Raw genomic sequence first — 23,307 nt, 5'->3', positions numbered from 1 at the left:
AGCATGTGGCAATATGTTTAACTATATTATCAAATGTTATGAGTGCAAAGTAATTTATTAAGATGAAAGGCTAGTGTTTTTCAATATAAATCATTGACATGGTCATATTTTATAGATGCCCAATTATCATCAATTGGTTTGGAGAACTCATATCAAATAACTTATTTTATACTTCTCTGTATAAAGAATATAAGTATTGGGCTGGAAAGGTGGCTCAGTGGTAGAATGCTTGCCTTGCATGAATGAAGCCCTGGGTTCGATTCCTCAGCACCACATAAGCACAAAAAGCTGGACGTGGCACTGTGGCTCAAGTGGTAGGGTGCTAGCCCTAAGCTGAAGAGATGAGGGACAGTGCCCAGGACCAGAGTTCAGGCCCCATGACTGACAAAAAAAAAAAAAAGAATGTAAGTATGGTAGTAGTAGCTGACATCATTTGGTTTTAGCAAAACCGGGTAGCTATCACTTTCTTCTGAAGGCCACTTCTACCTACTGGCTAAATGTCCACTAATCTATGGTTTTCTGTCTATCCAGGGCTTACTGTTTCTTATTGAAACACAAAGATCCCTGAGAAATAGAAGGCTCAGAGTAATAGTACCAACTCAGTAAAGAAATAAGAATGAATAGCCCTAACCTTCCCTACCTTCTTTATTCAACTATGTTATTTGGACTATATATCAATGGTACTAATGACTAATTTTTCACTAAACACTCATTTTTAACTCTTACATTAAGTACTAAATGAAAATTTTAAACGTTATGAAATTTCTTTAACAAGACTAGTACTTTTTCCATTAATAGTAAGTTACTTAGGTAATTTCATCAAGAGACTCTAGCAAGTGTTTAACTAGTTCCCATATGCAGTACTTCTGTGTTAGGAGTAGCACAGAAGGGGAGTACATTCATTTATATGAAAAAAATCATTACTCATCTTTGAGTAAGACTATAAATTCTTACAGACCTTAAATATATAGTATTGTTTTCTCATAATATTTTCCACCCATAGGGGACAATATCTAAAGTCCTATGAATATCATTTAAAACATGAAAGTATAAAGAAATATTTCATGAACTTCTTCCACACTTTTAAAATGAATTATAAATATTCACAAATGAAAACAAGCCCTCTTCTTTCTAGGAAACTCGAATAAGCTTCTCAAAGTTAAATTCTTCTCTACCCACCACCCCCTGAAAAAATTGGGGCATCTGGCAAGGAACTAACATCAAAACCACAAGCTAATAGTTATTGGCCTACTGCATCAAAAGTGGTGGTTACTCAGAGAATTAACAGTAGAGATGCTTACAACTATCAAATGACTATTCATTTCTATGATGACTAACGAACTCAAGGACCTAAATTCTGATTTACATGCATAGTACTGACCCAGAGTATTAACTGCAGGTTTTTCCTTAAATGAAATCTGTTTTAGAAGGGTAGAGTGCCTTGTCCTAGCTGGTTTCTGAGGTTTGGAGATGTTAGCAATATCACTTTTTTCCAGAAACTTATTGAGGCTTGTATTACTCCTCAAGCTTTGTGATTTAGATATTGAGTCAGAAGTTTCTTCATTCTCTGAAAGTTTTCTTAAGTCTGTTTCATGTTTTGAATATGGTTCCTGGACTTCTACATGACTGCTGTCAACCACATCTGAAAACTTCCTTGGCTGCAAAGAAACTTTTGGTTCTTTATATTCAGAGTCATCTTTCTCCAAAACATTACTAAAAGATTGGAAGCTTTTTATCTCCAACGTTTTTAATAATGAAGATTCAGATGGTCTTGATGAACTTGATTTCTTCTTATATGGAGCTATATATGATAACCTTTTGTTTGTACCAGTTTCTTTCAAGCCTGAATCTTCCACAGGTGCTAAGGAAAAGAAACATATTCAATTATTTCATTTACTTGTACAATTTGTACTCTATTTCAGAAAAATAACTAAATCTTCATAAAAGCCATTCAAGAAATAGAAGTTGCTTAAATATGTAAAATAAAATTTAAAAGGTTGAAAATTTTCATCAATAAACTACTGACTGGGATAAACAGTCTGATAGTTCCTTATATTTCAATGCTTTCATCCAAAGCTATTTAAAGTTATAGTGAATCTACAATGGTTGCAGTATATTGTTATATTAAATTTTTATCTTTTTAATTTAGCCACTGTTATTCATTCTAAAAGGGGGATCAAGGAGGATATTTTTAATAAGGTTAATAAAATGATAATTCTTAAAATTATAGGCATAGGAAATTGACTGAATGATACGAGGAGGTGTTAAGAATGGTATGCAGAGCAATAAGAAGAGATTTTTTTAATGTACCTATTAGTGAAGAAAAACTAAATGATAAATAAAAATAACTGAAATTTTATTAAAAGATTAATATAAGGATATCAGAATATCCTACAGATTATAAGTGAAATACTATTATCTCCTCCCACAACCGACAAAAAAAAAAAATACTATCTTGTTTAAAAGTTGAATTATCTCTTGATGTGTTAAGAACAAAATAAAAGGAAAAGGATGAAAGTCATATTATAAATCAACTTGTTTGTTAGTTGTGGGGGCTTGAACTCTGGGCCAGAGAGCTGTCCCTCAGCTCTTCAGCTCAAGGTGAGCGCTCTACCACTTGAGCTACAGCACCACTTGCAGTTTTCTGAGTGTTTATTGGAGATAAGAGTTTCATGGACTTTCCTGCCTGGACTGACATTGAACTGCGATCCTCAGATCTCAGCCTCCTGAGTAGCTAGGATTACAAGCGTGAGCCACCAGTGCCCGGCTTATAAATCAACTTTTTTAAAAAGTGTTACATTAAATTTTTATCTCCCTGATTTATAAGTTAGAAAAAAGGACTCAAAATAGATTTCAAAACATATTATAAAGCCAGATACTGGTGGCCTACTGTAATCTGTAATCACTGAGGTTCACAGTTTGCAGCCCTCTGATACAGGAAAGCCTGTGAGAATCTTATCTCCAATCAATCAGCAAAGAGCCAGGAGTAGTTTAAATAGAGCTCAAGAGCTCCACTAGTCTTGAACAAAAAAGCTCAGGGACAGAGCCCAGGCTCTGAGTTTATGCCCCAATAGTGGCACACAAAATAATAATAACAGGGGCTGGGAAGGTGTCTCAGTGGTAGAACGCTTGCCTTGCATGCCTGAGGCCCTGGGTTTGATTCCTCAGCACCACATAAGAAAAAAGAAAAAAGCCGGAAGTGGCACTGTGGCTCAAGTGGTAGAGCGCTAGCCTTGAGCTGAAGAGCTAAGGGACAGCGCCCAGGCCCAGAGTTCAGGCCCCATGACCGGACCCCCCCCCCCAAAAAAAAAAAATAATAATAAAATAATAACAACCCATACTATAAGATAAAACCTATAGTTTTAGGACTTAAAGACAATTTGATTTTTAAAGACAAAACTTGCTATCACAGCAAGAGCTCTCTTACAAACATCTTCATAGAGTTGTTGCAGTTCACCCAAAGTAAACACAATATCTCCAATATCCACCATCTGATTGCCTGTAATAGAAAGAGTAATTTCAAGCACTGCATTTACTTTTTAACAGGTATAGCTGCAGTCTTGTTCTAATATGAAAACAGTACAGAAATGTATGGAATAGAGGCCAGCTGTTATGAGTTTTAAATAATATCTGAAATTGTGAATTAATAGCTCAATTCAGACCTTTAAATTACTACAAAGCAAGTATACACTTGAACCAATCAGAAAAGTGTGAGACCAAATGGATGCCAAATTGTCTTCTACTTAGGAACTGCTTCCTACAGTCTGGTTTCTTATTTCCTTAGAGTTTATCCTCATTCTGTTGTTGATTATGGTTCTCTCATCTCCCTATCTCCCAAGTGAATTCCTGGTTCTTACTGCAGTGATTCCATATCAAATTCCTAGAACACAGACTTCAAGGCTTCAGCCTCCAGAGGTCTGAGATTTGATAACTCAAATATAATTAGTTGAATCATATATTAATCAATGAAGAAAGTTAACTTCAAAGCCACTTCCAGTTTTTTCTGGTAGTTAATTGGAGATAAGAGTCTCACAGACTTTCCTGCCTAAGCTGAATTATGATCCTCAAATATCATTTTCCTGAGTAGCTAGGTATGAGCCACTGGCACCTGACTTTCCCCTGGACTCTTGATCTCATATTATCACCTTATACAGGTACTACCTGTATTTTATTGCTTACCTCAACCAATGATCCCTATCACTTTCAGGTTCCACCAATCTCCTTCCTACACTACTGAGCCATTACCATATACCAAATTCCTATTGTTTTCATCTATAGTTTACTTTTCATTACCCTTCTGTTCAATCTCTTTGTTTTCCTATGGGGTTTAATGAGCATAGTCAAATGTACCTATTAGATGATTTTCATAGTTAAAAGACAAGTACATTCTTATGAGAAATGTTTCCTCATGTTAAAGCCAAGTTATTAATGTGGTAAAAAGAAGAAAAAGTGGAGTAAGATGTTAGACTTACTAATCAACAAATGTTTACTAAGTAGTTACTAGGTAGGATAAGAAGTGTCATAGGGAAAAAAAAGAAGTGTCATAGGTTTTAAGCATACAATATCAAGTCAAAGTAGACTTCATATATTCCTATGTGGTATTTAGTCTCAATTATGATAAAAACACTAAGAAACAATTCAATCCTTTATGTACATGTATGAAAGTGGTTATGATTGGTTTGGGATACAGGAGGAAGAGTTATAGGAGTGATTCTGAACAAAATATATTGTGTGCATAAAAGTATGCATCAAAATGAAACCCTCTTGTACAACTGATGCCAATTTTAAAATTCTAGCCATGCGCCGATAACTCATGCTTGTAATCCTAGCTCCTCAGGAATTTGAGATCTGAGAATCTCTGTTCAAAGCCAGCCCAGGCAGGAAAATTGATGACATTCTTATCTCCAATTTACCACCAGAAAACAGGAAGTATTGCTGTGGTTCAAAGTGATAGAGTGCTAGCCTTGAGCAAAAAAAAGCTCAAGGACAAGGAAGGTGGCTCAGTGGTAGAGCGCTTGCCTTGCATGCATGAGGCCCTGAGTTCGATTCCTCAGCATCACATAAGCAAAAAGAAAAAAAATGGAAGTGGCGCTGTGGTTCAAGTGGTAGAGCGCTAGCCTTGAGCTGAAGAGCTAAGGGACAGCGCCCAGACCCAGAGTTCAGGCCCATGACTAGAGCCCCCCCCCCCCAAAAAAAAAAAAAGCTCAAGGACAGCTCCCAGGCCCTGAGTTCAAGGCCCATGACTGACAAAAAAAATCTAAATACAAATTGTAACTATGATGAGCACTGTAAAGTGCATAACATAACAATGTGAACTTGTATCAGGCACTGGTGGCCTATGCCTGTAATCTTAGTCATTCAGGAGGCTGAGATCAAAGGATTGCAGTTTGAAGCCAGCCAGGGCAAGAAAATCTATGAGACTCTTTTTTTTTTTTTTTTTTGGGTCCGGTCATGGGGCCTGAACTCTGGGCCTGGGCGCTGTCCCTCAGCTCTTCAGCTCAAGGCTAGCGCTCTACCACTTGAGCCACAGCGCCACTTCCGGCTTTTTTTCTTTTTGCTTATGTGGTGCTGAGGAATTGAACCCAGGGCCTCATGCATGCAAGGCAAGCGCTCTACCACTGAGCGACCTTCCCAGCCCATATGAGACTCTTATCTCTGATAAACTACCAAAAACAGCCAGAAGTGGAGCTGTAACTCAAGTAGCAGAGTACTATCCCTGAGCAAAAATACCTCACAGTCATCACCCAGAACCTGAGTTCAAGCCCCAAGACTGGCACCAAAAACAAAACAAAAAGAATGTGAACTCGTCCAAGAGATCAGAGGAAACATGTCTAGAAGTATAGACAGAGCTTATTTCTAAAGTATAAATAGGAATTAATTAGGAGGAATGTTCATAGAAAAGAACATATATAATGTCTATTGGGCAGAATGAGGTCTAGTTGGAAGTAAAAAGGCACAGGAAGCAAGGGAGAAATGTGCTCTGGAATAAAACTGAACATCTGAAGGAAGGCTAGATCATACAAAACCTTGTATACCACCTTATGGGTTCTTGGGCACAAGGACTGTTATTTGGTTTTATGCAAGGAGAGTAACAATTATTAGATCTATGTTTTGCACCATTTTTTTACAATTAAAGGGGATAGATACTTGTCTGGTTAAACTGCAATGGTTCCAAGGAAAGGTTACGTTAACTATAACTGAGGTGGGAAAATAGAAACAGAAAGATATAAAAGGAGTTTAAAAGGAGAGAACTTTCTAGTGATAACATGAAGAGAAGAAAGAAATGGAGTTGTCAGGAATGATTCTGATGTTTCTTTCCTCACCTTTCCTGAGCCTGTTCACAGTGACAATCACTGGGATAGATGTTTATGTCTAATTCCTAAATCATCCTATGAGGTTGGTATCCTTTGTCCAATCAACTTCACCAAACAAAGAAGTAAGCCGGAAAGCAAGATTATATAATGGCTTCACATATAATTTCTCTTCTTTACCTAGCAAGGTATGCCTTAGAGACCATTTACTGAACTGGGCATCTGTAGTTCACACCTGTAATCCCAGCTACTCAGGAGGGAGGCTTAGATCTGAGGATTGTGGTGCAAAGTCAATCCCAGGCAGGAAATCTGTGAAGACTCATTTCCAATTAACCACTAGAAAACTGGAAATGGTGCTATGGCTCAAATGGTAGAGTGCTAGCCTTGAGCACAAAGAAGCTCAGGGACAGTGCCCAGGCCCTGATTTCAAGCCCCATGAGTAACAACAAGACTGTTTGCTGTATGCCTTAACTCCAGTATATCCCTCCAGGATATCCCTCATATCTACCATACTAAAGCCCAACCTAACAGAATTCTGTGCAGACTTTGTCTATCTCCACACCATGTTAGTGCCCAATGCCCACTACAAAGCCATCGCTAAAGAATGAAAAGAAAAAGAAATATTAAAGACAACTAGAACAGATGTTATATCCAATTACTTTTCTGCCATATTTATACAAACTGTTACCTCAGCCTAAAATTTCTTTCTTTTCCTCTGCCACCACCTTCATCCAATTAACCCCTAGCTAGTTCTTCAAGATCGAATTCAAATTGCACCTTTGCTGATAATCTTTCCCTGTTTCTTCCAATATGCAAAAGCAGCCTGCATACACTCCAGTACTTGCCACAGAATATTATAATTTTCTGGAAAGCAGTGTAGAGGTTCCTCCAAAGACTAAACATAGAGCTCCCCTATGACCCAGCAATCCCACTTCTGGGCATTTACCCAAATGACCACAAACAAGGCCATACTAAAGCTACCAGCACAACCATGTTTATTGCAGTATTATTTACCATAGCTAAGATATGCAACCAACCCATATGCCCCTCAGTAGATGAATGGATCAAGAAAATGTAGCATATATATACACAATGGAATTCTATGCTTCCATCAGAAAGAATGACATCACCCCATTCATAAGGAAATGGAAAGACTTAGGAAAATTCAAATTAAGTGAAGTAAGCCATACCCAAAGAAACATATATTCCATGGTTTCCCTCATTTGTAATAATTAGTATATGTCTAGGATAATCCTAGTAGATGCACAGAATAGCTCAATAGCTAGGACATATAACTATATAAAATGATGCTAAGTGAAATCAACTCCAAGACATGAAAACAAGAGGTTTTCCTTGGTGGGTGTTATTTTTAATATACTATGTAATTTCTTTTTTCTTTTGTGTTTTTTTCCCGATGGTTTATCCCTTGTTGTCACTATATTTGTTTTTGGTGCCCTGGGTATTATATACACATTTATCTGAATTAGGGAAAGGAAGGGGAACAACAAAATGGTGCGACAAATGACATAGGGCAAACCAAGGCAACAGTAATATTCACAAGACAATATGTTGGAAATTAATTGTACAACTGGGTGGGGGGAAACAAGGAGGAGGAAAGTAGGAGAAAAATAGGGAGATGGTAACAAGTTTGACAAGAAATGTACTCACTTATGTATGTAACTGTAACATCACCTTAACAATAAAATTAAATTTAAAAAAAATAAATAATTTTTAGCCGGGTGCCGGTGGCTCACGCCTGTAATTCTAGCTACTCAGGAAGCTGAGATCTGAGGATTGCGGTTCAAAGCCAGCCCGGACAGGAAACTCCATGAGACTCATCTCCAATAAACCACCAGAAAACCAGAAGTGGCGCTGTAGTTCAAGTGGTAGAGTGCTCGCCTTGAGCTGAAGAGCACAGGGACAGGGCCCAAGCCCAGAGTTCAAGCCCCATGACCAAAAAAATAAATAAATAATTTTCTTAATTGACTCTTTCCACATAAGGATGGGAGCTCTCCTAAAACAAGAACTGTTTTTCATCTTCATTTCCCCTATTATAGATTATGGCATAGTAAATACAAAATGACCATCAGAATCATTAAATGAATGAATAGCCAACCCCTAATCGATCCATTAGTGATTATTAGTAGGTCATCCCATGGTCAAATGTAAACACATAAGAAAAATATCTGCAAAATATATCTATAATGTTTTTTCTATAATGTGTTAAAGTTGTCTATATTGAACAGAGAGTAACTACACACTAGAACAACATCTTTAAATCAAAATAACATAATAAAACTGAGAAGTCAAGAAATTTCAACATCCTAACTTGGGAAGCCGAGGCCCTTTTTTTGATACTATAAGAAACTGCCCTTCTATAAAGATAAGAAATGACTATTAGGAGAGAGATGAGGATGAATTTTCTTTTAAATCTATTGCACTCTTTGACTTTTGCCAAACATAAGATGATTTTAGAAGTTTCTCATTTAAGTTTTTCTAGATTTTCCTTACTATAAACACTGATAAGCCAGGCCCCGGAGGTTCACACCTGTAATCCTAGCTACCCAGGAGGCTGAGATCTGAGGATCGCAGTTCAAAGCCAGTCTGGGCAAGGAAGTCAGTGAGACTCATCTCCAATAAACCACCAGAAAACTGGAAGTGGCACTGTGGCTCAAGTAGTAGAGCACTCGCCTTGAGCTGAAGAGCTGAGGGACAGCACCCAAGCCCAGAGTTCAAGCCCCACTACCACAAACAATAAAAAACACTGATAAGCTATGGCAGTGGCAACAGGTAAGAATCAAGGAGGAAAAGACATTGAGGTAAAGGAAGAATCACAAAAAGTTATATTCAAAATTGAAATAACTCACGGTCTGTATAAGTATATTTTAACACATCATGAATTGTTTCTGGACTTGTATGAATATCCAGACTATCCAAAACAGCATCCACTTCATCAGTGGAAACTCGACCACCTTTCATTTTGGAAAAAATCTTCAAGGCATTCTGGAATGCTAAAATAAACAAACAAACATACTATGAGAATCAAGAACTTTTCCTGATTTTGGGTCAACCAACATTTACGAAATAATCTTACACAGGCATGGGGGTTTTCAAAATGTCTAACGACAACAAAGCTTTTGCACAATTCTGGCCACATTTCTTTTTTTTTTTTGGGTCCGGTCGTGGGGGCCTGAACTCTGGGTGTAGGCGCTGTCCCTCAGCTCTTCAGCACCACTTCTGGCTTTTTTCTTTTTGCTTCTGTGGTGCTGAGGAATCAAACCCAGGGCCTCAGGCATGCAAGGCAAGCCCTCTACCACTGAGCCAACTTCCCAGCCCCTCTGGCCACATTTCTTACATAAATTCTAATTCTTGCCCTTATTGCTGCTAAAGTAATAGTAATAAAGTAATAAATACCATCACTGGTATTTATTGAATACTGATCATTAGTTAAGCTCTGTACTATCTCATTTATTCTTCACAATAGAGTTATAAAGTAGAAAAGACATAAGCTAATATATCAATCTCACCCTAAAATTAACTATTATCAATATCATTCAAGTGTATACTTTTGAAGAATATTATTTATTTATTAACTTATTTATTTATTGCTAGTCCTGGGCTTGAACTCAGGGCATGGGCCTGACCCTAAGCCTCTCTGTGCTCAAGGCTAGTAGTGCTCTACCATTGAGCCACAGCACCACTTCTGGCTTCTTCTGTTTATGTGGTACTGAGGAATCGAACCCATGGCTTCATGCTTGCTAGGCAGGCACTGTACCAGTGAGCCACATTTCCAGCCCAGAATATCACTTACCTGGATCCTGAGAAACCATACTGGAAACACTATGCAAAGCTTTCAGGAAATTTGAAAGCTCCAACATTCCATTAACTGTAAAAATGGTTCAGAAACAGAAGGGAAAAAATTCCATCAGCAAAATAGGTCAATGGACTCACCAAGAACATAAGTCAAAAACAGCAAGCTAAGCATGTAAATAGAATCCATTGATACTATAATATCTCTCCTTAAATAAGTACACATAATATTGTGCTATATTAAAACATTATTTACCAAAACCCCCCATTTTTAATGTAAAATTTAATGGCAGAGAAAAAATAATGGCCACTGTTTTGTAAAAGATTTTTTTAAAGAAATCTATGTTGTACAAATAATGATTTAATCAGAAATTTTGTTTGACTTGAAGAAAGACTTGAAAATCAGAGTGGTGTTTAGAATTAGAAATGAAAATACCATCTTTGATAACTAGAACTGAAAATCTTGATTCACAAGATCAACCAAAGCACAGAATCAGGGTTTACAAATCTCATTTTCTGAACAAACATAAATAAACATCTCAATTTTTCAATTTTCCTCAAGTTATGATTTTGGTTTTCTTTTTTTGGGGGGGGGAGGGTCCAGTTGTGGGGCCTGAACTCTGGGCCTGGGCGCTGTCCCTCAGCTCTTCAGCTCAAGGCTAGCGCTCTACCACTTGAGCCACAGCGCCACTTCCGGCTTTTTTCTTTTTGCTTATGTGGTGCTGAGGAATGGAACCCAGGGCCTCAGGCATGCAAGGCAAGCGCTCTACCACTGAGCCACCTTCCCAGCCCCTGATTTTAGTTTTCTTAAATTTTTAATTTTAAGCAAATGAGGCTAACTTTGACAGGGTTTGCACCACTGATACTATCTATGTCAAGAATAAAATAAATCCACATTTTTGTTAAATGTTATCTGAACAGACATATAACATGTAAATGCTTCCAGCTGTCAGAAGTCTTCTTCTATCTGAAGACAAAATGACAGTTTGTCAAGTTATCCATCTCCAAAGGTCTTCAGCATAACAACTTGAAATTGGGCTCTTCTTTATATCAAAAACATTGAAACATTTTCCATGTTAATCAATTTCTTTGACTTCTTTTCTGACTTCCTTGTGATTTGGGGGTTATGTAAAAAGAACTTTGCACCTTTTTTTAATGTTACAGATAGAAACTATCATGAGAAATTATCACTATCTCATTACAATCATAACAGCATCATAGTCAAAAAGCAAGTAGTACTAGAACTAGTAGGCATCCAGAGGTTCCTCTACTTAAATACTCAAAGAAATACATTTACTAACTTTTCTCTCCTTTAAAATGTTTTTCAATTCAGGCACTGGTGAATCAAGCCTGGATTTCTTTCTTTCTTTCTTTCTTTTTTTTGGGGGTCCGGTCATGGGGCCTGAACTCTGGACCTGGGCGCTGTCCCTCAGCTCTTCAGCTCAAGGCTAGCACTTTACCACTTGAGCCACGTGCTACTTCCGGTTTTTATTTTCTTTTTGCTTATGTGGTACTGAGGAATTGAACTCAGGGCCAGGCATGCAAGGCAAGTGCTCTACCACTGAGGCACCTTCCCAGCCCCTCAAGCCTGTATTTCTAACTACTCAGGAGAAGGTAATCCAGAGGATTGTGATTCAAAGCCAACCCAGGCAGAAAAATTGATGTGACTCTGTATCCAAAATAACTAGCAAGTCATGCTGAGTCAGGCACCAGTGGCTCATTCCTATAACCCTAGCTACTCGGGAGGCTGAGACCTAAGGATTGCAACTCAAAGCCAGCCTGTGCAGAAAAGATCCCATGAGATTCTTTATCTCCAATAAAAACCACTCAAAAATCAGAAGTGGCACTGTGGCTCAAGTGGTAGAGTGCTAGCCTTGAGCGCAAAGAGACTCAGGGACAGCACCCAAGCCTGAGTGCAAGCCCCATAATGGACAAAGAGGAAAAAAAAAAAAGAAGTCAGGCTGGTAGAATGCAAGCAAGCAAGCATGCATGCCAGGTGAGCATAAATGCTTGAATTCAACCACTGGTACCAGAAAAGAAAAAAAAAACAAAACATTTTAATACCAAGAATTCTGGATTTTACAGACATTTAGTTTCAATTTCCTTTCTTTTATCAAAGCTACAAAAGTAAATCAACATTTTCAGGTCATATGAATAAGGTCTTTCCAAACAAGTATAAGCTGTATACTTGCTAAACATTCTTGTATGGCATTAAAAGATAAGGTGTGTTTTAAGAAAATCCAAGTCTGGAACTTTCTATATCGGTGAAAATTATTGTCAAAGTCCTACTTTTCCTTTTGGGTGGTTAAGTCAGATATTACCACATTATTAAATAACATTATGTAACTAAACAATGATTTGTACAAGTCAATGATGAGAATATATCACAACCCAACCTAGTAGTCAATCTAATTGTATAACCCAAAGCTCAGTTTTTAACATCATTGCCAGAAACAATGTGCTTATAAATACAGGACAAAAATGATGCTTTGTTTAAAATTATAGGATTACATAATTTTCAATTAATCTCACAAATATAATTTAAATTCATGTTTTCAAGACCCTTAAACTAATAATGAAAACATAATACTTACCATCAATATCAATAACCTTTAGTGCCCGTCGTATTTCTGAGTCATTCATGGAAACCTTTAAAGTGTTTAGGACCATTGGCAGATCATTCACATAAATCTTACCACCTCGAACTTTACCAAAAATTTTGCAGGCTTTATGAATTGCTGTATACATATCACAAAACATTGAGTTAATGCAAAGGAATAACTGTTGCTACTACCCTCACCTGCTCATAAGAGAAAACAATAATCATTAAAAGAAAGGGGAGTAAGTTTCTGTTTTCTAGACTGACTACTTTAAAATCTATCTGATAATTTATTTTTTATGTCAGGAGCCAGTGAGAAAAGTCAGAAAAGTCATGCAGTGGTCACACAGGAAAGACAACTTTTCCTACAACTGGGAAACCCTTCCTATGTGGTCTTTTAACACTCATTGTGCATCTCAGCCAAAACTCTTGGCAGTCACCTGCTTCTAAGAAGGAAAAAATTCCATTTCCCTAATTTCCAGAGCTATTTTAGAATAGATTCTTGAAAAACATTTGGTGAAATGATTTTGGTTTAGTTCAATTACAATTACATTTTTATTTTCAGAAAAGATAAATAGTCATGTAAGGTGGCAGAGACAGGATGCCCATGAGTTCTAAGTCTTCATCCAGTTGGATGCTAAAGATACCTAATATGAACCATAGAGAAAAATCACTCCAAAATACAAAGTAGAAGAGCACATTATGGGAAGTCAATGCCAAGAAGGAGTAGAAGGTGACATAAACTCTGATATTAAGCTTCCAAGGTCTATGTTCCCATGAAACCAGGGACTTGAGTGCTTACTAGTTTATCCATTATTTACAATCTCAGCTTTAAAAAAATAAGCAAACATGTTGCTGTACAAGTGTGTCTGTGGATATTGTATTTTCCAATCCTACCAATACTATGAAGCAATGTATGAAACATCAGCTTTTGTTTCCTCATGGCCAACAATATTTCCATAGTATTCATGTAATATTATTAAACTACTGGGATACCAGTAAACTACTGGGAGTAGAGGACTGCTGAAACATCACATAATCAAGAAACATTCCAGGAATTCTAGAACCTCTAAACCAGGAGTAAAGACACATGTCTATAATCTCAGCCAGCCTGGGCTACCTATTGAGAGATTCTATCAAAAGAAGGAAGAAAAGGAGAGAGGGAGGAAAAGGGAGGGAGAGAAGGATTGATTCTAGAGCCTCCTATTACCATTTAAATCTTCTTTGACAGGTACTTCAGGTACTTCTTCATATAGTGTCATGTAGAGATTAGATAATGATTCCTTTTTCCTTTCAAAGAAATGGCCATGTTAGAAAGCAGCAAAGAAAATATTTTAAATCTTAATGAAAAATATTGGCAAACCTATCAATAACCTGAAGTTTATAAGAACCTTCTCCCAAAGAAATTTCAAGTGATAAGGAGCTCCATATTCTTCACTCCTGAATTCCTACTTTATTTTTTTAGACAATGCATCTGTATGGGGTAGAATCTATTCTAGTGAGTAAACAAGTGCCTCCAATTTACCCCTTGTGGTCCGATTTCCCTACTCAATACAAGCTATAGCAATTCAAAGAAAGTTACTATAAGTTAAATAAAAAGATCTTGAAACAACCAAAGAAGTCCAGATTCTATCACCTTTCACTAAAAAGTCTCAAATAAAATGATTCATCTGATGCTATAATAGGTAAACAATTGAAATCATGTAAGAATTCACAAAAAACCATGTGCCAGTGGCTCATGCCTGTACTCCTAGTCACTCAGAAGGAGACAGGAAGGACTGTGGTTAGAGGCTAGCTCTGGCAAAAGTTCTCAAGACCCCACACCTCAACCAATACCTAGACACAATCCTATGAACCTATCATCCTAGCTACTTAGAAAGCTAAGATCAAGAGGATTGTGGTTCTAGACCAGCCCAACCCCCACCCAAAAAAAATGTTTGTGAAAGTCCTTCTCAAAAGAAAAAAACTTGATGGGGTGGCATATGCAAGTCATCCCAGTTACAGCAGCAAGTATAAAATAGGATGAATGTGGTCCAAGCCAGCATGGTAGAGGAGGGAGAATCAAAGTCTCAAACATAACCAGGGCAAAAGGGCTAGAGACATGCTCCAAAATGTAGAGCCAGCCAGGTGCCTATGGCTCACATCTGTAATCCTAGCTACTCAGGAGGCTAAGAGCTGAGAATCATGGTTCAAAGCCAGCCCAAGCAGGAAAGCCTATGAGACTCTTATCTCTAATTAAGAAGAGGTGGAGTAGAACTATGGCTCAAATGGTAGAGCACCAGCTTTGAACAAAAAGGCTAAGGGACAGTACCTAGGCCATGAGTTCAAGCTCCAGTACCAGTGCGAAGAAAAAATAAATAAAAAGTAGAGCATCTGCCTAGCAAGTGTAAAAACTCTGAGTTCAGATCCAGAAATGTCTTTTAAAAAATTCATGTAGAACAAAATTGTTATACAGAAGTAGAACATGAGACCCAAAATAGGAAGTAAACTTTACAAGTGAGCAAACTACAAGGTCAGATCAATTGGAAGCCAATTCCATGTAGAGTGTTCTTACCTCTCTACATAGTCCTTTCTATCTACATAGTCTCTTAATTCATACAAATAATTTGACATTCTGTAATTAAAAGGGATAAATACCACTGGAGAAAATCCCAACTTTGGGCCCAAAATTCAAAGAACAGAATACAAAGATTTAAATACCAAGTACTTGTGGAAGATTTACGAGGAGGTAAGGAAGACTTGGGAGCAACAAGCTGATCTGGCAATTTGCATGAAGTACTTTCTTTCCCGGTCATCTCCTTTGATGGCTTCAGAGGAAGAGAGGCAATCTAGAGAAAAATGCAAATATGCTTGTGCTTGAGATCACAGTGGGAATCCACCATCCTTGGACAGTAGTCATTCTTTGGGTCTTTACTTAGTTATTCATCTGATGAAACTGTTTTTTGTAATTAAACTACTTTTTTATACACTGAAATTTAAAATAAGCTATATACAATGTTCATTTGCAGCATCATTTTTCTTAAATTGACAGCTAAGTATCACCTAATTAAAAACATGTCCCTTCATAATAATGAATTTTACAGAACAGGAAACATTTATAATAAAGCAAGAGATGATTCTGCACCCAGACTAGGCTATTGGTTCCAACAGCACATGCAAAATAATGTAGCAAAACATCACAGTTATTTAAATGATGCAGGTAATTTTGTTTTATTTGATTTGTTTTATTTGCTTATTTATTTTATTTATCCACTTAACATTGCATATATAAACATGATTCAAAAATGTACAAACAGCTAGGTAGAGAGAAAAGTACCACTTTAGAAAATGGTGACTCTACTTAGAGGTGTCTTTAATTTTACATGGAACCTAGAGCCTTGAATTTTATAGACTCTACAGACTGTGGACAGAAAATTTTCAAGTAACTGAAGAATGTCAAGAATTGATATTGAAATCTCATGTAAAGCCAAAATCTTCAAAAAGCAATGCATTCAGCAAGAATAGGCTAGATTAAACAAACTCACCTCCAATTTAGGAATACGAAGAGCAACCTCTCTCTGTGTCCCAACTCCGAGCTATTAAAAAATAAAAAAGAGAAAGAAGGGTTACTATCCCTGATTAGTTATAAGCATATATTGAATTCATATATATACTAAATATATGGTCCAGGAAAATAACTCACAAATTCATTTTAAGTGGTCCCAGATTTGTTCATGACAAAAGCAAATGCAAATTCCTCTTGAAAAAAAAAATCTCTTAGAGGAAGAAAAAAACACCAGATTCCCACAAATGTAGATCAACAATATATGAAAGAATGAATAAAACATACAAAACACTCAGGGATACAAGTTAACATGGATAAGAACCAAGTAAGATTTAGTCCACCTGCCCCACTCAGAGACTCCATATAATTAGTTTATCAGATATTGGTCTGGAAATGGAAAATGAGCAAAGAACATAGTACTATAAGTCAGACATATATTTATATATTCATTGAAAATACTGAATGCTGAAATCCCATGTAAATCCCATTCAATTCATTAAAATCTCAATGGCTAGGTTAAAGTTGCAGATTAAATTTAGCTGAATAAATAAAATGAGTTTAAAAATACCAAAACCGCCGGGCACTAGTGGCTCATGCCTGTAATCCCAGCTACTCAGGAGGCTGAGATCTGAGGATCACGGTTCAAAGCCAGTCCCAGACAGGAAAGGCTTTAAGACTCTTATCTCCAATAAACCACCAGAAAACCAGAAGTGGTGCTGTAGCTAAAGTGGTAGAGTGCTAGCCTTGAGCTGAAGAGCTGAGGGACAGCTCCCAGGCCCAGAGTTCAAGCCCCATAACTGACATACATACATACATACATAAATTTTTAAAAAATACCAAAACCAATATAAAGAGAGAAATGGATGAAGCAATGTTGCAGTGGGTAGTGTTCTCCAACAGCTTGATTCACGGGGCAGCACTACTGGGAAGCACTGGAACCTTTGAGAGGCAGAACCAAATGGGAGGTCCCTATGACACTGTGGAGTGACTTTGAAGAGGACTAGGAGATCCCTCATATCTTCTTGTCACGCTGGATACTTCTTGGCTCATAAAGCAGGAAGTTTGCTCTGTCATGTGCTCCTGCTATGATGGCCTGCCAAAAACTGGAGCCATTGATCTTGGACTGGAACCTCCAGAACTGAGCCAAAATAAAGCTTTCCTCCTTATGAAGTAATTGCCCCAGGTATTTTATGGCAGAAGCTAATACAGAACAGAAAGTTCTGCTACACATCTAAAAGAAAAGAACAATAGAGATGAGGGGGAAGAAATATTCTAAAAAATAATGTATCAAAATGTTCCACAGTTGAAGAAAGATATTGATTCTCAGATTCAGGAAGCACACAAATATTAATACAAGAGAAATTAAAACAAATATATACCAAACACCAAAATATATACCACTATATCACAGTGAATGTAGTAGATGGAATAGTGGATCCACTCCAATAATACCTACAACTAGGAAATGGAAACTGTTATTACAATCAAGTTAACAATCACAAGATGAGATACCCAAGGACAGATGTGTTTATAATAAGGAAAAATGTTGGCAGATAGCACAGTAGAATATATGTACGTGATGTATATGAATATATGTGGGAAAAGAGAGAAAAGAATGTAAATCTAAGAAAGAATTCCTCGTCCTTTTCATAGAAAAAGGAAAACCAGCCAGGTGCGATGGTATACTCCTAGGCACTCAGGAAGGCTGAGGAGAGGAGGATAATCTGAGTCTAGAAGTTTGGTGGCACCTTGGGCAACACAGAAAAAGTGTGTGAATGGAAGAAATACAGAAGGGAAGAAGGGAGGGAGGGAGGGAGGGAGGAAGGAAGGAAGGAAGGAAGGAAGGAAGGAAGGAAGGAAGGGGGGGAGGGAGGGAGCGAGGGAGGGAGGGAGGGAGAGGAGGGAGGGAAGGAGGGGAGGGGAGGGAGGGAGGGAGGGACAGACGGAAGATAGGTTTGAACAAAAATGTACACTAGATTCAGGGCACCGTCATCAAATACAGTGAAAATAGGGGTTATACCGTAGGGGAGGAACATACAAAAACAAAAAAAAAAATCACATGGTACATTATAAATACTTTAGAAACAATAGCAAGAAAGAAAAAACCACTTGTGTCCTTATCTTGGGGTTCATTTCGCTTAACATCATCTTATGTGGTCAGATGTACATAGCTTTTCACCTTTTCTGCTTGTCCCAGACATATACTAATTATAACCCCTGTTTTCACTGTATTTGATGTTAGTGCCCTGCATCTTGTATATATACATCTCTAATTTGAGGAGGGGAAGGGAAAAAACACAATGCTTAAATAGGATACAGGTTGACGCATTGTAACAATGAGCTGTACAAGACACTATGTTGAAAAGGAACTTTACAATTTAGGTGGGGGAGTTGTAGTTGTGGAGGTGGGAGGCAAGGGATGGTAGGGGAAAAACAAAGGAGGAGGCAACAATGCTTGATAGGAAATGTACTCATTACCTTGCTCATGTAACTGTAACCCCTCTGTACAGTATTTTTACAATTAAAAAAGTATTAAAATAAAAAATAAAAAATGTACACAAATATTTTAAGACCTAAGCACAACGTTTGAAGAAGAAAGGAAAATTTCTAAATCTTAATTTACCTCAGATTTTCTACTATGCAGGTGTACTTGTAAAATTTTCTTTTTCTTGACTGTTTTCCCTCCTGAAAAATCAGAGGATTTTTCTTCTCTACTTAGGAATACTGATGTTTCATACCTAAATGGCACAAAAATTTGAGTAATTCTTGAGTTTTCCTTGTTTTTTCTTTTCAACTCAATTATGAAAATTTTCAAATATATATAAAAAAGCAGACAGAACAATATTGTTTTATCTTTATTTACTCATCACTCAGCTTCACTAATGACCAGTTTCATTCCACCTATATCTTTATCCCTATCCTTTATCATTTTGAGGCAAATCTCATAACCATATTTTTCATCTGTAAAGATTTTAATACACATCTCTAGAAGGCTTTTTTAAATATCTTAAATACCTCATGACACTTAAATAAATTAATAGGAATTTTAATTACCACCAGATACTTAATCAATGTTCAAGTTTCCAGCTATCAAATGCCAGAAAATGTTTTGACATTTTGCACCAGATTCAATAACTTTTCCATAACACACTTGACTGGTTGGTCTTTTAAGTCACTTTTCATCTATATTGCTTCTTCTTCTATGTTATTATTGTTATTATCAGGTTATCTGTACTATAGATTTTTCCAGTGTGGGTTTTGTTGACAATTTCACCGTGGTTTTAAGATTCTAGCTGAGTCCTGGTGGCTCACGCCTATAATCCTAGCTACTCAGGAGGCTGAGATCTGAGGAACATGGTTCAAAGCCAGCCCGGGCAAGAAAGTCCATAAGACCCCAGGCAAGAAAGTCCATGAAACTCTTATCTCCAATAAACCACTACAAAACCAGAAGTGGTGCTATGGCTCAAGTGGTAGAGCATTTGCCTTGAGCTGAAGAGCTGAGGGACTGTGCTCAGGCCCAGAGTTCAAGCCCCACAACCGACAAAAAAAAAAAAATTCTAAAGAGTTGTCTGGTTAGTTAACCATTTTATATCCCTTACCCACTCACAGATATACCTATAGACATTGAGTCTCAAGCTTATTCAAGACTTTCACTATATTACCTGACTTTTGATCTTTTATCATTTTAAAGTATAATTACATTTTTAAATTATAAACTGCTTCAAACATTTTATGGGATAGGAGTAGTTTTATACCAAAACTTATTATTTATTACATAAATCATGAATAAATAAAAACATACTTCCTTTATCTCATTCCTTTGCATCTCTCAGGGTGCTAACCTATTTTGAACAATGCTAAAGAAAAAAGATGAGGAGAAATTTCCAGTAATTCCAGTCTCCTTCTTAGTTAACAAGCCATGAAACTGGTATTTATTTAGGAAAAAAATGAGATAAATCCTGAATTCTTTCCAAAAACTTTTTAATCAATATTTTGTATTTATCCTAGGTATTAATGAAATGCTATAATTTCTTCTAAAACTTAAAAAATGGTAATCAGGCCATATAATTCATGGGAAAAAAACCACTGACATGAGAATAAAATAACTGAATTTCATGGAAATCATAAACCCAAGCACAGATGGAAGAATCCTTCCATTCTCTTACTAAATTCTCTCTGAGACAAACTTATAGCCCTCCACAGTTGCCCTCCTCCAATTGGCATTTTATAATAGTTTACAGACTTCCAGGGCTGTGACAGAATGAGACAAAGCATAAGAATGTCTGTGTATGAGTTAAAACTCCACTCCTGAAAGAATGACCACAATATGGGTGATCCTATACACATTATACATGAAAATACATAAACTGCATTTGTGGCATACATGAAAAAGCACACTTTGATAAAGTAAGTTCAAGAAGATAATTGTACCAGTTGTGGGGCTTGAATTCAAGGCCTGGGCACTTTCCCTGAAGTCAAAATTAGTGCTCTACCACTTGTGCCCCATCTCCACTTCTGGCTTTTTGATGGTTAATTGGAGATGAGAGTTTCAGAACTTTCCTTCCTTCCCAGTTGGCTTCAAACCATAATCCTTAATCTCAGCCTCCCAAATAGCTAGAATTACAATAAGCTTGAGCCACCAGCAACCAGCAAGTTCAGAATTTTTAACTTACCTTCTCTTATGATCTGGGCTCAAATCCGTAGTTCTTGAAGTTCTCTTCTCTATTATTCCAGAAATTGTGATACATTTCTTGCTTTCATTACTTTTTGGTGCATTACTTTTAACTTCCTTGTTTGATGAGTCAATAGTTTCTTCTCTCTGCAAACCAAAAGAACGGTCATTCATGTTCTCTTTGCACATACACATTAAATGTAACATTCTAGCTGGGAGCTAGTGGCTCACACCTGTAATCCTAGCTACTCAGGAGGCTGAGATCTGAGGATCGTGGTTCAAAGCTAGCCAGGGAAGGAAAGTCTGTGAGACTCTTAATTAATCCAGAAAACCAAAAGTGAGACTATGGCTCAAAGTGGTAGAGAGCTAGCTTTGAGCAAAATGAGCTCAGAGACAGTGACCAGACCAATTCAAGTCCCACAACTTACCAAAAAAAAAAAAAAAGGCATAGTTCATGAAAGTAAAAACTGATAGGCTAGGCTTTTTTTTTAATTAAAAACTTCTAATGAGGGAACCACCACCTGCCCCGGGGGTCCTTTTTTATTTTCTGAAAATCACTCTTGGGACTGCCGTCCTCGCTGCTGGGGGCAAATGCCCCAGCCCCTGCACCACCCCTGCTGCAGCCTGGGCAGGGGGAAGGGGGGAACGGTGCCTGTAATTATTAAACATGAATTCAATTTAAAAAAAAAACTTCTAATGGGGAAAGACACCATCAAGAGAATGAGAGGACAAATCATACATTGGTTGAAAATACTTGCAAAAAATACATTTGATAAAGTACTATTACCTAAAGTATATAAAGAAATATCAAAATACAACAACAAGAAAAAGAACTACCCAACTTAAACTCATTTATTGTTTGGAATGCAAAATGGCAACAAAAAAATTCCACCATATACTACAGGAACTCTTTTCATCTTTTCATACAGAGCTGAGTAACTGGATAACAGTTAACATGTGTTACTCCACTAAAAGAGCTAGAAAGTCACCTCCATTATTAGACAGGTTCTTAAGAATTGTACTATGCTTTAAATTTGTTTAATGAATGTATGATAATGCAATATGTGATCAAGGAAGAATATTTAAAAACTATTTTGAAATAAATACCTTGCCAAAAGCATATGATTTTCTTTCCATCTTTCTGTTTAGAGGTAAATTCTGGCCTTCAGGACTGTAAGGTCATGAACAAGTACAAAAAGATTTCCTATTAAAAAAAGAAAAATAATTTGTCTATTTAGAAGACTTAAGTTATTAGATTTACCTACCTGAAGTTACCTCTTTAATGTCACCCTCAGAGTATAATACCTAATAAATGTCACCAACAGAGATCGATGGACAAAAGTTTAAAAAAATCACAGAATATCACCTAGTCTCTTAAAGTTTGTCCATTTCAGTATAAGTAGAAGTTAGGGCAATACATTTCAAATGATATAAAGAGGAAATAAATTCACATTTATATTTATTATATTTATTTATATGGTTTATATATTTATATGACTATAAATGAATGTCTAAATAAGCATATTGATATTTATTTATATTTATTTTTCAAATAAACCCTATAAAACAGAAGTCCTGAAACAGCAATCCCCTTGTTGAATGGGCTTATGTTATATTGTGCTAGATATTATGATAAACACTTTGATATGATTTATAAAAAGGGAGGATGAAGTCCTGACCCATGAGGAACTTACATTCTAATCAAAGATAAGTATAAAATATGTTGCATACAATTGAGTAAGTAATAAAGGGAAAAAGTAAATGTGAGGGGACTATGAAGTGTGGTACTAGGGAAGAAATTCAGCAAATTGAATGAGTAGCCAAGAGCAGAGTGTAGTGATACACACCTGTTATCCTAATTACTTGGAGATAGAGCAGAGGTAGGGCAAGAGGATAGGGAGTCTAAGATCAGGGAGGCTCTAACTGAAATTAAAAAAAAAAAAAAAAAAAGAAGGCTAGGGTGTGGTTCAGGTGCCTGAGTGGGTTGAGCCTCTTGTACAATGGAAGGCCTGGAGCAGAAGGGAGAGAAAAGGTGGGGAAGGGAGAGAGAAGATGAGGAGGAATGATTAACTGAGAAAGACTTTTGAATATAGACTTAAGGAAACTGAATTTGGGAGCCAGATAATCTGTTCCTGAGCACTTCAACCAGAAAGAAAGCAAGTACAAGAAGGCTCTCTGGCAAGGAGCCAGAATGTTCTAGAACACTGGGAAAGTACTTGAAGCTAAAGCAGAGGAAGCAAAGGAAAAGGAGAAAAGCAGATGGAAGAGCCTAAGGGAAACAAGCAGATCATTGAACTCTGAAGGGGCAGGGTGTGTGGCAGAGTTCTGAGCAAGAGGTGACAGGATCTGAAATCCTCTCTGAATGGGCTCT

General features: G+C 37.0%; 1 protein-coding gene across 1 annotated transcript in view; it reads right to left on the bottom strand.

Annotated features, from left to right (window-relative positions):
• Efcab13 (EF-hand calcium binding domain 13) overlaps nucleotides 1-21,110 on the bottom strand; it is a 48,258-nt gene extending 27,148 nt beyond the window's left edge. The window contains 9 exon segments of the mRNA XM_042674177.1: nucleotides 1,382-1,861; nucleotides 3,428-3,499; nucleotides 9,179-9,322; nucleotides 12,716-12,859; nucleotides 13,931-14,010; nucleotides 15,421-15,548; nucleotides 16,245-16,295; nucleotides 18,888-19,002; nucleotides 20,938-21,110. Of these exon segments, the coding sequence (XP_042530111.1) occupies nucleotides 1,382-1,861; nucleotides 3,428-3,499; nucleotides 9,179-9,322; nucleotides 12,716-12,859; nucleotides 13,931-14,010; nucleotides 15,421-15,548; nucleotides 16,245-16,295; nucleotides 18,888-19,002; nucleotides 20,938-21,110 (1,387 nt within the window).
• Between the last annotated feature and the right edge of the window lie 2,197 nt (nucleotides 21,111-23,307).

The sequence above is a fragment of the Dipodomys spectabilis genome, unplaced genomic scaffold, assembly GCF_019054845.1.
Source record: "Dipodomys spectabilis isolate Male_0828 unplaced genomic scaffold, ASM1905484v1 ptg000018l, whole genome shotgun sequence".
Taxonomy (NCBI): Eukaryota; Metazoa; Chordata; class Mammalia; order Rodentia; family Heteromyidae; genus Dipodomys; species Dipodomys spectabilis.
The sequence above is the reverse complement of the archived record's forward strand: the minus strand, read 5'-3'. Positions and strand labels throughout refer to the sequence as shown.